This window comes from Lates calcarifer, linkage group LG13 (genome assembly GCF_001640805.2).
Source record: "Lates calcarifer isolate ASB-BC8 linkage group LG13, TLL_Latcal_v3, whole genome shotgun sequence".
Lineage (NCBI taxonomy): Eukaryota > Metazoa > Chordata > Actinopteri > Centropomidae > Lates > Lates calcarifer.
In genome coordinates, this window is record NC_066845.1 from 9063180 (window position 1) to 9081187 (window position 18008).

At 41.3% G+C, this 18008-nt stretch overlaps 1 protein-coding gene across 2 annotated transcripts in view; it reads right to left on the minus strand.

Moving 5' to 3' along the window:
• unc5ca (unc-5 netrin receptor Ca) overlaps positions 1–12289 on the minus strand; it is a 180027-nt gene extending 167738 nt beyond the window's left edge. For both annotated transcript variants that reach the window (XM_018668848.2, XM_018668847.2), the window contains exon 1: positions 11777–12289. In XM_018668848.2, the coding sequence (XP_018524364.1) occupies positions 11777–11894 (118 nt within the window). In that variant the 5' untranslated portion in view covers positions 11895–12289. The remainder of the gene's footprint in view (positions 1–11776) is intronic.
• Positions 12290–18008: the final 5719 nt, after the last annotated feature.

Genomic DNA, 18008 nt, shown 5'->3' on the forward strand with positions numbered 1-18008 from the left:
AAGACTCAAAAGCCACAGTAAGAACTTGCACCCACAAACAAGAAACAATTCTTTGAGCCAAAATGCCCGAATACAAAACAGACCATTTTTCAATTTGACAAGTAAAGAACTGGAGTGCTTAAGTGGTGGGGAAAGTTTCCTTTATAAAATCAACAAAGCAATGAAATTGGGTAAATTTTGTTTGTATGTAAAATGTGCTCAATAATTTTAATTTCAGTTTAATCATCTGCAGTGGGCATTCATTCCTTTCATTAGGGCAAGAGACTTGGACCGAACTGCATCATCCAAAACCAGCACTCACTTGTCATTAGGAACTTTTTTATGCAAGTTAGTTTAACAAGTACAAGAAAGAGATGGTTTATACAAAGACCTATCCAATGTTGTAACCAACCCAAAATAAAATAAAATAAAATGCATTCATTAGAGCTAAATGATGCTGAGAGAGCACCAATATAGCCCCACAACCTTGATTAAAAGCAGTGCTGCTCAAGACAGAATCAAATAGTATTCCTCATTACTGACTAAGTTGTTTACAACAGTAAAGTAGCACTGTAAATTCTTTAGGAATATACTGGCTAAGACCAGGAAATGGCTCCAGTTGTTGCATTTTTTTCTCCATTCTCCAGTCTTTCTGTGTAACTTAATAAGGAATGGAGAAAAACATACAAATATCATTTGAAAGAGAGAATTGTGTGTTTCTTATATAACTGGGGTCCAATTTAGCCCCTTTGTTTCATTTCTTTCCATGCTGAGCCATTATAACTTTTCTCAGATCCAGCATATGTGCATCTGCACTGTGACTTCCATGTAAAATTACATCTAGATTTCATCAGCTGTCAGATCACAGCAGGGAGTCCCAAATCTCCTTCCTCCCAAAACACAAATAATGATGAGATACCTCAACATTTCATGAACAATACATCAGATTTAGTCCATCTTTGATTTCAACAAATGTTGATCTGGTGTAATGATAGAAAAAAACAAAGTTTGGGATGGAAGTTTAAATCCCCGACTGAATCAATGAGACATCAAATAAGCTTTAAATGCTGTGTTTAATTTGACAGTGATTTGCAATGCGTGATGCTGCACGATGTTCTCATTTAGTATGATGACTTTAAGACAATGAATGACAACATAGTGGATTACTTTCATATCACACATACACACAGGACGGTTAAACCCATTGCTTCTCTCCTTGCTTCTGAGTAGAAATGATCACCAAAATATTTGCTCCCAAGTGGCATCTCATAGTTGAGGACTGTCAAACACCGTATTGACTTCAACTGACCTCCTACAAAGAAACTCCATAATGAGCTACAATGAACTTGATTTTAAGAGAAAAGCAACAAGCAGTGAAATTCAAGACTCCTACTGTACCTGCCCTGACCTTAAGCCTTACAGAAATCCTTGGGGATAGAAGTACAAAATACCTCAAGCAGAGAGAGTAAGAAAAGAGAGTGAAAGAAAGAGTGATTTTTTTAGGGTCAAACCCTTTTTAAAAAAAATAAATGTCAATAAATGTTGTAAGACAATACAGCCTAGAGAGCCAGAGGGCTCAGAGGAGTACAGCTAACAAGTTAGCGCACACACACACAGAGACACACACACGTACACTTGTGTGACCACACAAACACAAACACAAACACACACACACACACACACACACACACACACAGTCTGTGTGGGAGAGAATCAATGAAAACAAAGCATGGTTGAAACATGCTATAAACAACAGCACAAAACAAGTCAGTAGGTCTGTACTTTTATAGCTGCACTGCTGAGTCACAATGTTGAGCACCCATAATAAAAACTGACTTTCACTCTGAGGTTGGTGAGACACTGTAGGAGAGATCTTAAATCTCTCAATCATCCAAAACAACTAAAGCTTTCATCCATTGACCCCATCATCACCCCCATTTACTTTAAGCCTCTTTGGAAACAGTCTTTCCCAAAAAGTAATATCTGATTATCTCCACCAGCACCTGACTCATTGCCTATTAAAGCTGGATCTTTGGATTTTTTAAAGTCACATAATAAAGGCTTTCAGGGCTTTAACTTTTTTTTTTTTATTTAACTATTACCTTATGAAAATCTGCCATAATCAAAATTGGATTATACATTTTAATCTGATTTTCATTTGATTCTTATCCAAATGTGTCAAATACAAAAAAATAAAAATAAATAGGAATTATGTGATTTGCCACTGAATGAAGATTTTTTTTTAAATATGTATTTCATGTTTTCATTAATCATGTCTATCCATGTGGTCAGCATTTCTGTATTGTAAAGCATCTGCTGTGCACATGAAGTAGGATTGTTCTTCAAAAGTCCAGTGTCCAAAGTTTGTGTGCGTTCCCCCTCTGACCCGTCATGTTTTTATTCATACTGCACCTTTCTCATTTCACTCAATATTAAAGTGATTTCCCTGTAGGAAAACCTGCATAACAAGCTCCGCACACCAAACAAATGCACAGACATTCAAAAGACATGCAATAAAAACACAAGGTATGAAACGCAAAAACATCATAATATATAATATATAACCTGTGGGAAAACAATGCTCAGTCTGTTCTGTGCAGTCTGACAAGGCAACAAGTGATGAATAAATTCACTTTATGTTTTCACACAGAAACTTATGGGCACAAAGGAAACCACACTCAGAGAACAAGCTCATTCATTTTACATCAAGCAAAAAAAAAAAAAAAAGAAGAAAACATTCTATAGAACTGGTAACTTTGACTCAGCATAGCAGTGAACAGATGCAGACAGTTAACAAGCTAATTCTGCAAACTGTTTTCATCTTAGGCCAGCTAACTCTGTCTTTAGTTCAGAAGAAAAATCAACTTGGACTATACACTTTTAACAGTTCAGTTTTAACACTGCTTTAGCCTTGGGCAGTATAATAGGCAGCTAGGCTGTCCTTTTGTATAAGGATATACAAAAGGACAGGGCTTCTGTATGTCTTACTCAATCACAGGCAAACACACAATGAATTCCAGAGAGCAGTGCTGCGTACCAGCAGCTCACCACACAGCTACTGTATCTTCCTGTATCTCTCTCTTTTCTGTTTCTTTGATATTTGATTGAAAAACAGCTAAGTACTGCACGGCACTGACATTTCTGTCTTTTGTCCTCATTATCTGACTCAGAGACACTTGCTCTCCTGAACACAATCTGCTCATTTAGAGTAATCTCACTCCTGACCTCTAGAGGCACAAGTAAAACTCTTAACCTGATCTAAATTCTTACCAAAACCTTAAAACTGTCCAGTTTTTAAGTGAGGGTGATGCAGACACCATAAGCCTGTGTGTGACTGTTAATTGAAGCGGGGTGAAATTATTCAGCCATCCCCTTTTTCACCGTTTTGTTCATCAAATCTCCTCCCTCTCTCTGAGAACTGTGATTAATTACTAACCCTGCAGTCTTTCCCTATCTCACTACCACGGCCTGATGTCCCCATATCCAAGTCACTATATCTCTCTCCATCCCACTCGTGCAACACTGACCTGCCAGGTTTTTCTGATTTCCATGTCTCTTTCACCTCTATACGATCACTTCTTATTCCTGGAGAACAAAAGATTTCAAGAAGCAAGATTTTTACAGTGGAGAGTCATTATTCTCTCTCCTTTCTCTCCTCTCTACACCTACATTACCTTCCTACCTGTTCTCCTCTGGGGGAGAAAAATAAAAAAAAAACACTGTGAGCATGGATAATTCTGGAAAATAGTAATGTGATATTTCATCCCCACGCACACACACACACACACACAATGGATACACAAAACATGCCTTCTCAGCAAAGTACTGCCCATATTCATTAGCCACTTAGAATGCTGTGTTCAAATGAATCAAAGCAAACTGCTTACACGTAATCTTGTCACCCACGGAGTAAAATATATTGGGTTGCTTATTACAGTTGGTGTGGAGCCAAAATAAGTAAATGGACTTGTTGTACCATTAGTATGTCTATTGTACGGAGTGTGTGTGTGTGTGTGCGCATGCGCATGCGCCTTTGTACTGATCATACACAATAAATTATAACTGAACTGTACAGGGTTTGTGCCATTTTTGTGCATTCTTTGCTTGTCTTAGTGTGTGTGTGTGTGTGTGTCTTATGCCCTTGTTTTCCCTAAGCCTACACAGGGTACAGTACAGTAAATTACATCATGTCTACAACACGAGAACAGGCAACCAAAAACCTTTTTACAACACATGCTAAATCCCCTTTTTTCACGGCATCCTACAGAATTACAATGTACTCTTTCAAACTAGGCATGACTCTTGTGTGTTTGTGTGTGTGCGCACATGCATGTGTGCAAAGTGCAGACGTAAGCCTAGGAGGTAAAAAGTTACAGTGGTGATTATAGTAATTATGGTTTCAGGTTTTTTGCATATTCCTTCAGATGGACCACTAGATTACCAGACAGTTTGGAACAGAGACGGAGAGAGTGGGGAAAAGAAAAGAGTTACTGTTGGGGTGAGAGAGGGAGGGGTGGGTTGAGGGAGCAAGGAGGAGTGAAAGGGAGAGGGAAAACTGGCAGAGATGGGGGGGAGAGGGGAAAAAAGAGCGTAACAAAGGAGGAGAGAATGTAGTGGCGAAAGATACGAAGAAGAGAAAGACTAATCCTTCATGCGGCTTCCCAGTGCCGCTCAGCCCGCTCACTCGTTTGTGCTCTCCTCCTCCTCCTCCTACTCCTCCTCCTCCTCTCCCCAATCCCCTCTCCACACCAGGAGTTGTATGGGCTTTTACAGTTCAGCTTTGTTTCCTATCAAAGAGGAGCATGAATGTCAAGTTCTCCAAGAAGAAGGAAAAAACACCACCTTCTCTTCTCATTTTTTCTCTTCCTCTTCTCCGCCACTTCACTCTTTGACTACTTCTCCATTTCTCTCTCTCCCTGTGTTTCTTCTCCTGAGCTTGTCCCTCCTTCCCTTCTCCTCCTGTTTCTCTCACTCTCAATACAGGACAATGGGCATAACAAGCTTTGCATGGAAACAAAAAAGACCCGGGTCCAAGCCTCGTGGACCCCCTGTCGCAGCACGTCGTCTTTTCTCAATGGCAGCTTAATTACATATTCATGGTGACACAAATAAGACTCTCTTGCTCCAACACACAAACATGCCACTCAGCCAAAACACCCAGCACCCATCTGCTGGTCGTGTGTCAACCCTCGAGGAATTGTTCTTTCAAACAGAGCACATGTACGTAGAAACTTTTGTGCTTTTTGTGCGTTCGTGTGTGTTTAAGGAGCGACACCTGTGCAACGCTGCGGCTCATGAGGTTTTAGCACTGCAGAAATCTGCAGTAATACTGTAAAAACGATACATAGGTCCCCCCAAAATCTGCAGCCCGTCTTTAATATGAGCGCCATGAGCAAAAAATCTAGAGACGCAGCAGATTGGTGCTTTGGCACGAATCCAAACAAAGTGTCAGAGACGGACACGGGAAGGGACGGGGGGATTAAGCTGAAGAGGCAGAAGTTGGGTCTCTTCACACAGAGGGAGAGAGTGAAAAAAAAAAGTGTCTCCAGTAATCGCTTGTCTCCAATAAGCGCAGTGTGCTGCTCGTTGTTTTTGAAGCAAATAAACCAGCCTTGGCTATTTACTGGAGGTTTTACGGTATCAAATAAAAAGAATATATAGACCATGAAAAGCCTAAGCTGCCGGCTGTGGATAGAGGCAAGGCCTTAAAACAAAGAGATCCAGGGTGAGATTTCAATGGAGAGCAGCTGGCATGGTGTGGAGCTCCATTTCTCTACCTGTTTCTTTCCTTCCCTCTCAGTTCCATCTATCTGTATTGGACCCATGCGTGTGTGTGTGTGCGTGCATGCGTGCGTGAATGTGTAGGCAAACTCTCTCTCCCTCCCTCTGGCTGACTGATGAGTTTCAGTGACCACACACACACACACACACACACACAAACACGAAATGTCCTGCTGCTCGTGGGCTCCGTTCAGAAGCACAACAATATGTCCACTGTTTGGGCCACACTCTAATTAAACAGTGTAAATCTAACTAGAGAAAGAGAGTGGTGAGAGACAGGAGCAGAGGAAGAGAATAATAAAAGGGAGCTAAAAAGCAAGCAAGGCAAACAGAATGTCAGAGGTGGCAGATGGGAAAGAGAGGAAGACGAAAGCAGGACGGGGGGAAATGAGAGATAGAGTCAACAGAGAGAAATGGGGACAAACGACAGCAGAGAGGAATTGAGACGATGGACAACAGTCGAGAAATCTGTGGCCTGGCACTCAGTGGCAGCGAGAGTCCAACTGTTTATTATGGGAATCAAAGATGACCAGTGTCTCCTTGCTGTTCACTGTAAAAAATGACAACAAGAGAATTTATCATAGATTTCTACTTCAACAACTCATTTGTTGGATATTTTATGTGAACTGCAGTGGCAAAGGAAAATAAATAAGAACTGTATTTACTCCATGATAGTGTGATATTTTTTTAATGCAATATTCCATAGTGTTTCTAGATGTGTTCTATCCCACAGTACAGCACAGTAATCTATATTTGAAGATAGTGAAGAAAGTGGACATCTAAATCTGTAATAAAAATGCTGAAATTGGTGTATGATTTTTTGCAGTGCAGGACTGCATGGGACCAGTGGGAACTATATAGTAGGCCATTGATTGGGAACAAACGGCTTCCTCTCAGGACACCCGCCCCACACAGACACACGCACACACAACTAACTAAAACAAAAAGCCTGGAAATGAGAGCCCCAAATGAGGCCTTCGGTTTCGCAGGCCATGAAAAATTCATAATTCCAGATCTTTACATGAAACTCTAGAAGGAATTAGGCCTAACAGCAGGAGACGCTGGGAATCAGTTTCAGAACATTTAGCTTCTCCTTTCTCTTTTTCCTCTTTTCTCCAGCTCAGCCTGTCTCTCTAGTAAACACGCACACACTCACAGGCACAAACGCGCAACCCAACACGCATAGCCAGACACACACACACACACACACACACAGGGACGCATTCTTATGTTCCATCCTGGGTTTTCCCCTGCGGAGAGTGAGAGATAGTAAATGGTGCAAGTGCTGTGACGCAGTTTGTCGACACAGCCTTTTGAAAACCACACGTCTTCAAAAACCCGAATTTCATTTCTGTTTCCCTCAAAGAAAAACACGCCTGCAAAAGTTCTGTGCCGCTACACAAACAACCCACGTTCAGGCTCTTGATTCTTGAAATAGGCCGAGCTGTAATTGCTATGTTCCAAGTACACCGTACATAAAATGCACAGAACTGTAGGTGGACAGACGAGGTCCAGCATTTTCACAGCCCAACATAAAATCTATCGGGTGAATGGATGAACGTGCAAGGCCAAAGGGGAGAAGAGAAAAAAAATATCAGTAACAACCACTGAGCAGCTAACACAGACCACAAACTGAAAACGCTGCAGATAAATATGATAGAAAAGGTGGGAGGAAAAATGTGTCATCACTGGTCGCACTTAAAGTAAGAGTCTATGAAATGTACGGATGAGTAAGCAGGGATAAAAAAAAACAAAAAAGGCAAAGAGGGCGAGGGAGATCTGCCATCACTATGCTGCTGCTAGCAGCAGGAGGGTCTTCTACACAAAACAACCCCAGACACAGTCAAAGACTTCCTTTCACACACCCCCGTGAACACCCGTCCGAGCACACACACATCCACGCATTAGTACGCTCACATATACACACACACACACACACAATGCAGACAGAATGCAGCATTGTTTGACCGCAGAAATATCTTGCTGTGTGTGTGTGTGTGTGTGTGTTCAGTGTGTGAGTGTGTGAGTGCGTGTGTGTGTGTGGCAGTCAGTCAGCTTGTCAAGTCCTAGTGGAGTGATCAAAGCTGGTACAAACCACCCAGAGAGATCTCTCCCTTCCTCATCCATTCATCCGTTCCCTCACTCACTCCTTCTATTTCCCTCTCTCTCGCTCTGATACAGAAAAAGCATCAAATTTACCACATAAAACCTGCTCGGCCAATCGGATTGTGCTGGCTGGAGTAGCGCAGCCAATCAAGTTGGCCTATTTAGTTTGCAATAATTCCCAGCTGTCCCCCTGCAAGCACTGAACCCTGGATGGTTGCAGTGCACCATGGGACAGGATCAGAGCATAATGGGAGACAGCATGGGAGCTCTGGCAATATCATAATGCCAAGTCTGTGCGCGCACACACACACACACACACACACACACACACACACACACACACACACACATGCAATGAAACACCATGCGAGCTCTACTGGAACACGGTTAGAATGCCAAGTTCACACACACATGTACAAAATCACACAATCACCCACATATAGACATGCTGGCGCATACACACACGCACGTGTGCGCACAGAAACACACACACTCCACAGGGGTTCTCTGAGAACATTCCCAAACTGCCAAGTTCATAGACACACACACACACATACACACACCTCACGGCAGGACTTTCAGTACATCTTTACACCTCAACACCACCAGGTTCACAAATATACACCTACACACCGACACCCACCTGTACTGACACACAAGCTTCAAAACAAGCACACACACACACACCCACATATTTGTTTCAAACTGTGTTGTTTTAAATCAGCTCTGTAATTCAAGAAATAAATAAAGTTAGAAAGCACCTAGCATAGAAGTGTGCGTTAAATGTACAGAAAAGTGCGATTCAGACCCTAAACACAACACAGAGAAATATGAACTTCTGTAACCAGAGCTCAACAGCCAAACTGTGGAATCTGAAATGACAGAGACTGCAGGGGCCATGTAAAGCAGAAACACACCAAATGTTTTACACTAACACCCTATAGCAGCTGAATTACAGAACCTGGCTATACTGAAGCTTAGTCATCACAATAAACAAGGGGACTTTTCAGACTTTGTAGAGCAATCTTGACACCCGTTCATTTCAGATCAAATGTAAGGGGGCTTAGCTAATGGCTTTTTAATAGGCCCAAAGGCTTTGAGGGTGGGGCTTAGCTGGAAGGCTGACACATGCACTCAAGCTGGCATGAGAGGATCTCAGCTAACACTCACCTCTCATTGTATGTGCACATGGCAGTGAGTGCATGAGTGTGTGTCTGTGCCCGAGAGACACTTCCATGGTGTATCACAATCTCTATAGCTCTGAAAAGCTGTCAGAAAAATGTTTACATGCCAGAGTAAATGATTAAGATGTAAAAAGAAAATCTGGTTCATAATTAAATACTTAGGAGAGACCTGGATGTGAAGTAGAATGACTTGGAATTAATCCATTTTGCGTTGGTTGTAAAAAAAAAAAAAAAAAAAAAAAAAAAAAATCTGAATATCTGTGGGTCCTCATCAATTTTCATGATTAGATTTGAATCCTCAGCAGCACCAGCATTCATTTCCACAAACACCAACTTCTTGAACATCATTAGCCATGACCTCGCAAACAAATTCAGCTATTCGTCTTAGTAAACCACATATTCCACAGTGAAGTTAAACTGGAGGCAACAACTGACCATAAGACACTCAATGATGCATGAGCAGAACTCAGCAGCAGAATAATTCAGTTAAAATGATGATTTCTGTTTCCCATTCAAAGACAAAATGCACATACAAACACAAGAGTTTGTTATTTTAAGGAAGTTGTCTACCTGAATGGGCTGGGAATTGAATGCAGCACTGAGGGATGGAGAGGATCAGCTATGTACACAAAGCAACCCACTCCCCCCACAGTTAGGTCAATGTGTTTGTGTGTTTTGCCCATTCAATAGAACAACTAGTGGAGTGACTTCTCATATGCAAAGAAGCAACTTCAGAGACATGAGTCAAGTTGTCGGGAGCAGGGAAATAACAGACACAAACGTAACAGACGAGTGCAAACCGTGAGGGAGAGGAGAGCCGGAGAAATATAAACCTTTAAAAAGAGAAGAATGAGCTGCACTTTTCAAGAGTGTGCAAAGATTGAAGAGTTTCATCTGCCTCAGAAGCACCAACAGTTTTCTTTCCAATTATCAGATTTTTCTACCAAAGTCAAATTGAGTCGCATGTTGGTGGCAAAGTGCGATTTATCAGAGTTAGGTGAAAGCCTGCTCAAATCGTGTCCCTAAATTGCAATGTATTGATTTAACAGTAAACCAATAGAGAGCGGTCATAATGAATATTGGTGGGTGTTGCTGAAATGCTGTTCCCCGAGGCAGCGAGAGAAAGGTGGCAGCAGCATCATGTCCAATTACTTCCAAAATTCAGCACAAAAAAAAACCCTAGGCCAGTCAGTGAAGTTGATACCAATTTACTGACTACATTCTGCTGTAGACTAGGCAAGTTACAGTATCTCCTCAGAGGCTTTCAAGTGGAATATTAGTTGTATAATGGAGCGTAAAGATTGAAGTAACACTGAATCCTGATAGGATATTAGAATATTCTATTTAATAAGGGATGAAATCCACAATAAGTGCCTATGATAAGGTCAAACTTAAGTTACTGAGGCCATACAGGAAAAATTTGGTGAATTAATCAGCTTGATAAAACAACAGAGGGGATGGCCATTAATGCTTTTGGATGAACATTAACAAGGCACAAGTTCTCCCAGAGAAGGTCACTGAGAGTGTGAAAGAGAGTAAATTGTCTGTCTTTCCCTTCAGCATTTCCGGGGAGCAGCCTATTACGCTATGAATCATACAGAGCTCTTAACAAATGAAAATAAAATGTCCTAAATGGTGGAAAGTTAGGGCTGCTTATTCAGTCCTGTGACCTACCATATCCTCCACAAACACCCAGCCCTCGTGGGGCTGCACGCCACTCTTGAGAAATATCACTTTAATATTCCTGTTATGCTTCACTTGGGGCGTGCAGTGCGAATACTGGTACAAACACACGGCATCTTATCATTTTAACAGCGTAGTATTTAATACACTCGTGTGTGCTCACACATGATGAGCTCCCTTTGGATTCTATCATAGAGCTGGTCATGATCTTGTGGCATTTCAACATCAAGTCCGACCGTGATGTTTGCAGGTTTTGTTGTGAGCTCTGTGTAATTGCCTCTACGCTTCTGGCGGCTGTGAGTGTTTGTGACTTCTGATCAATTTTCCAATCGGAGTAGTGAAGCGTCGCCTCTATTTTCTGCGAAGTGCTCTGCGATGAGACATTAGTCGCCTAATCGTGGACTCCCAAGGTCTCTTGCCCTTCACAGATTTTTTTTTCCACCTTGATTTAACTGCAACCTCGGATTTGATTTACCAATTTATAAACGGAAACAATCCTGACGAAAAAAAATCACTGGAATATTGGATTGTGACATGGATTTGAAGTCTCCCCCGCCCTCTGTGTTTCCTCGGGAGTTTTTGCAGTCACAGTCTTATTTATCTGATTCTCAGTGGTTCTCGTTACCACATATACTTACATATTAATCACCCTTATTGACTTAATCGCAGGTATGTCCAGTTTTTCTACATTAATCAGCCTTTCTTAGTCGTTTCTCGCGTAGAAACGTGGGCTGCGAGTTTTGCCTCAGTTTGAACAGCTCAGTTAAAGCAGGCAAAGAAATGCGCAGATTCTGTCTTAAAGACACTGGTCGTATACCATCCACTCATCAGCACCAGCTCAGTTTGAATGGAAATACGGCTTAAAAAGTATATGTTACCTCCTCAGCAGGAGCTGTGCTTCTTCCTCTCCGCCTACTAACTGACATGCCACTAATAACACACAACCGCATGTCAGGGACGAAGGAGAAGGGTCCATCGCTTTCAAACAATTAAGGTGCATTTTTGAAAAAAAAAAAAAAAAAAAAAAAAGTCTCCCGCCTTACCTTGGGCGACTCCTGGATGTACGAGCACCAGGAGAAGCAGGATCCCCGGCGCGGCGCACATCCTCACCAAGCTGCAGCCCCCGTGTCCTATTCCACTTCTCTGTCCACTTTTCCCCATTACGAGTGACGCGTAAAACACATAAACACACAACAAAACTCCTCGGTCCACGGTGGGGGATAATGAGTGCTCCCCCTCCACCGCCCCCTCGGCTCCACCACAGGATATGCTGATTAATCAAACGAGTCCAAAACCAAAAAGGTAGGTAGGTAGGTGTGTATAGCCTCTGGTCCCCGATGTCTAAGTCCGTCTGAAAAGGCGCAGGTTAAGCTGCGAGAACAGAGTGAGTGAGTGAGTGAGAGAGAGAGAGAGAGAGAGGTGGTGGTGGAAACAACCACGGGGTCCCCTTCACTCGTGTCAGCGGCACTGCTGCCTCGCCACTAAGCTCTGCTTCTCTCTCAGTGCGCTCGCTCCTTCTCTCCAGTCTCTCCGTTTACGCAGAGAGAGAGAGAGAGAGAGAAATGCCACCGCCCTCTGGCTACCATACTAGACTCTCTATGTCTCCTTCGCTCTTCCTCTTTCTCTCGTACTTTAATCACACAAAAACAGGAAGAAAATAAAATCTCACGCAAAAAAACATCAACAAGCATTTTAATGGTACGTCTGAGTCGATATTGTCGCTTGACACTTTCAGGATGAAGAGCAGTCTCTCCTGTTACAGCCTCATCATACTTTCTTGTATAGACTTAAAAGATGGAGACAGATATTTAACTTTTACTTTCTTCGATTTTTCTGTCTTCAAGTGACTTGTTTGCGACTTTATCTGCTGATTTATTTTATTATTTATCTGTTTATTGCTCGCGTGTGAGTGAGCGCGTGCGGCCCTAATTGCTGCCGGTGTGGAGGAAAGCCAGGGAGCCACGTTTCTCCGAGAGCACACCGACTGATGCCTGCCCCCTGACGGCCACGTCCGCTGAATCTGCAAAAGGATGTACTGTGAACGGTTTACAGTATCTCCACAAAGGAGTCCATTCACTTCATTGCAGGCAAAGTACACTAAGGTAAAACCAAAATGATGTAGGCTTGTATAACTGCAGAGGGTTATACAAACAATATGAAAACATTTTATAACTGATTATGCACATCTTTGTGAGCAGTGCCCTGTGAACAACGATTACATGGAGGTCATTCACCCAGCTATTGTATATTTACTGCAGTAACAAATACCAGAGGCTGGCCATTTTACATGGATATGTCTGTCACTGCCACCACAACATGGCAATACAGACTGTATACTACAAAAACAATGATTAAGTTTCCATTTTAAAAAATGGAAAATCACGTAGTAACCACAGCCACTTAAAATGTGGTGACCACAGGTTTGTTTCCACATATTTATGTCAACACATTCATGTGGTAGTGTGTCTAAATCTCTGTTTGTACACATCATCTTTGCAAAGGTACAATCAAATATGTTAAACATCTTTTTTTAATTATCTTTTACCGCTGTGTATAACCAGTGTCACCTTCAAATTTCTGATTACTCATGAAAAAGATAAACACTTAATTTGAATATGAATGAATAAACTCAAGACAAGCTCAGTTTGGATTTGTAAGTGTGTTTGCAGCACACAAATACACGCACACTTTTCCAGCTAACATAACTCTCAACAGTGTTGCTGCACAGTCATTTGAGCAGCACGGCCTGGATCATGCATTGTAAATGGCAATAGTAAAATATGTGCTTGGTGCCATTTGTCACCGCAGCAGCCCCACAGCTCAGTGACTACCACTGGAAGTAGCTGCTACCCGCAGGGACCTGTAAAAGCCTTTTTATTCTGCCACTTTATTGGGAATGGGAAAGCAATAAGTAACACAAGAAACATATGGCACACTTGGATATGGATCAGCACTTACACTAGCAACAGTCAATGGCAATGGGATTTTCACAGTGCCATGTGGTAGTACAACACATATATACTTTATATACACTGCCAATGACTTAAATGTGATATTTAGGTAGTGTATTACATGGCAGTTTTGGCAGATTATTTTTTTTTTAAAGTTAGGTTAGAAATTGTGCGAAATACACTTCTGAAGGCCACTGCAAGCACAACTCAACTCAGACTTTCTACTTTCAGCCAGATCTCTCTCAAGATATAGTCTCTGTTGACAGTGTGTTTGGGGGACTAACCAAAGAAAAAGGGACACTGGAAATGTCAGTCTGTTGCTCAGTCCACCACTCAGACTTGGTCTAGACTGATAAATTTCAACAGACAGAAATGACAGACTGCCATGAAAATTTGTGCAGAGATTCAAGATCCCCAGAGGATGAACCATGATGATCTGGTAACATCTTATTTAGTGGCATTATCAAGTGAAAACATGTGATCAAATACCAACTGTACAATTAATGACATTTCCAGAACTGACAAGCTAAACACTATACTTACTAAACATCAGTATGTTAACAATGTCATAGTGAGCATGTTGTGTTTTGACATGAGCATTTAGCTCAAAGCAGCACTGTGCAAAAGTATATCTCCACAGATCTGCTAGCATGGCTGCTTGTTACTCAACAGCAGATTGGTAAAAGTACCAATATTGCATATATTTGTCGAGCTGAAAGTAAAAGAAACACTGAACAGTGACTAATGGATATTTTGTTACCCTGCTGCTCAGTTCCAGTATAATTTTAACAGATTTAACAGGCTTTTCATAGGTCAGGCCCTCTGAACATTCTGGATATAACCTCATATTCTTGGAAAAGCCAGGCCACTATAGCAGTTATTTTAAATGTTGAATGTGAACCTGGTTCCTCCTCCTCACTTTTTGTGGTTTGGATTGTTATTTCCACTACTGTGAATGGTAGATGTGAATACTGAATAACCCCTCCACTTAAGCTTAAAGAATAAAGATTGCTGTGTGTGTGCATGTGTGTGTATGTGGATGTGTGTTACCCTGTCTGCCCCAGAGCCCACCAGATCTTCTTTTAACTAAGCTCCCGGAGGACTTTGTCACACTGTCTCCATCTCCCCTTTTCTTTGAATGTGAGGATCATCAAAGACAATCCAACATCACTTTATTCATGTTTATCATCATTACAGAGATAGATATACAGTATGTAGAAAGTTGAATGTATTTTCCCATTGGTTGTCTGTGCCTGTAACCCATAGCATCAAAGACACAGCGATAATGAGAGAGGGAGACAGCAGACAGTGAAGAAGAAGATATTAGAGGATATCGCCTCCTTGATAATCCAGAGAAGGGTGAAAGAAAAATATTTTATTACATACAGACCTAATTTGGGGCTAATTCTTGCAATGTTTTATATCAATAGTCTACAGTTTTTAGTGTATTATGTTAATGTCAGTGTGTAACCTAATCACCAATGCCATACAGTTATTTTCAGTATAGATATTAGCTTTAATACAGATAGTTTTAAAAGCAATAGTTAGCTGTTTTAGGGACTATACTTCACTTTCTCTCTGAGAGTTATATGAGCACATCAATAGCACACTCATATCTGTCTGGGTGCAGTGACTCCGTGGAGTCTTGTTGTCATTGTGAGGGTGTCAGGCTGGAGACAGAACAGTCCCTGTTAGAGCCATAACTTGTGGTTTTTACATTTAAAATCTCTGTACAGATTAAACAAACACGATATAACATGTTCATTTGTGAACTTTCAGGGTGCAGGAAGGCAGACTGTTACATTGGGACACAGCCTTGCTAGCTGATCCCCCTTTTCCAATTGTTATGCAAGCTAAGTTAGCCAGCTGCTGCCTGTAGCTTCATCTTCTTTGATCTTCTCATCTAACTCTGGGCAAAAAGGTGAGTGAGTATATTTCCCATATATATTCCTTCAGATATGTTCAAAGTCACAATGTCTTGATTCTATAATTAAGTACTTATTTGCTTCAAAATAGTTTGCAGAATATTAAAACATCCATTAGATGACGACATTATGGCCAAAGTATTTATGTGAAACCACCTCCCCTACACCTTTCTGTTATCAGAACAGGGGGACTGTGTCAGACAATTTCTGTAATTTTTCCTGAAAGCAGCGATCTGATACTCACAACCACTTCATGCAGTGACTGTCCAGGTGTATAGATTATTTAAAATAGACTGGATTTGAACATCTCAATATCTCTATTTTCAGTCTTCAAACAATTACTACTGTCACTTTTCACATGTACAATTAAGTGCAACACCACGAATGCTGCAAAGTGTGCACTATTATCCCAGTTTCAAAGTTTACTTTTGCACCTCTCTATGTCAGCCCAACTGTCAAGCGTGGCTATTCAGAAATAGCACTTTTGCATTCAGCTGGGTTGGACAACATGTTGTCAAAGACAATCCCCAGTGTAGCTAATGTGTAAACTACTAGTAGTACTGCAACAGGAAAATCACTAACCTGATTGTTGGAGGGAATTTGTTTGCAAGCAGCTTAAGGACCGACATGCATATCCCTGTTGGATAGTATCAGTATTAGTATTGGATCAGTATTAACTCCAGTCAGTCCGGCACATTTAGCCATTGTATAGCACAAATATTGGAAGCAGGGGGACACGGCTGTGGTTTTAGGAGCAGTTAACAATTAACAGTTAACATTTGAGTTCTTGACCAAGCACAGCTCAACCACATAACTTCATGCAGCATCCCAGCAGTTCCATCCTCACAGTGAGGTTTACAACTTTGCACACTGTAATAAATCAGAATACAACTCAGTTGAGAGTTGGCTATATTGATGACTAGTTATACAACAAAATGAAATATTATATGTGATCAGACGTTTCTGCATGACAGCTAATAGTAAAGGAGAAAAAAGTGTTGGTTGTGGATATAGACAAAAAATAAATTGTTACAGGGGAAAGGGGCTGTTCATTTGATTATGCTTTTGGAAAAGAAAAAATCCAATGATCTGCTCTGAGCACAAACTGCAGAGGGTTCACAGCGAGCAGCCAGCAACCAGCATGATGCTTATGAATGTTTCATTGTGAGTGATAACATTGACTGTTGACTTTCATCATTCAAACAGTCCAGTTTTCCTTGGGTAGAGCATGGTGTTCACTTGTTTTCTCTCATAAGAGCAACATAACTGTAGCTCCAGGCCTGCTAACAAATAAATAAATAAATAAAATAAAAACACCATCATTAGAGTTTTTGGCTTCTAAACACATTTAAGCCTAGCTACAGATTATTAATCTATTTTGTTGAGCATTACACTGTAGTTATGCTAATGTTGAAAACCTGTTCTATGTTTTTGTGAAAATCCTTTTTCAAGATATGAGCTAATCACATTCTGGCTTCCAGCTCACTAATTGAAGATATTGAAAGAGACACTCAATTCCTTGGAGTTAAACTTGCAACAAGCTCACATTACCCGACTCACTTCTCTTGACATTAGTCTTTCATCACTCTTCTGTCTTCTATCTTGCTACCTGTAGAGGTGTAACTAACATGCCGTCATGTATGCCTTCTCCTGTGCTATCTCTATTGTATATTACAGCTGAGAGCAGGCCCCCACGGGGGTGACTAGGTTTAATCTCTTTAAGCAGTTACATAATGGCCCCCAGTTCATGTTTTAATCAGCGAATAGATGGCTGTGCCCAGGGACGAATAATCACATCTATAACTTTCTAATCTAATATCCAGCTACATTCAAGTGGATTAGAGAGGAGCAGCAAGGGAAAGGAGGGGCACAGGTGGTACACCTAGATGTGAGTGTTTGTAGGAGGATTTATTTGTGTGTTATTTTGAGATAGAGAAAATGAGACAGAGTATGCATGTGTTTCTGTTCTGAGCTTGCACATGTATGCACAGGCACACTCATGTTCACGTATCCACTATCCGTCTACTGCAAGACACACTGTCCACAATATAAATCCTTGCAGATCACTTTTGATTTTTGTCGTTTGGCAGGTTGTTTTGGGGATGAGCACTGACAATCTCATTCTCTAGATGGCTCTCTGTGACCCTGCACTGTGTGCCGTACAATGGGTGCAACATCACTGTGGGAACAAAAGTGAATCAAGAAATTTATCCATGCAGACAGATGGACAGACGGACAGACAGACAGACAAGGAGAGAATGTATCAGAGTCATCAAATTGAATTGTTTCCCAACACACACACAGACACACACACCCATACACACATAAGCACTGACTCACATCGTAGGATTTAGCAGGAAAAACAAAGTGCAGCGGCTACAATAAATTAAATTGAAAAT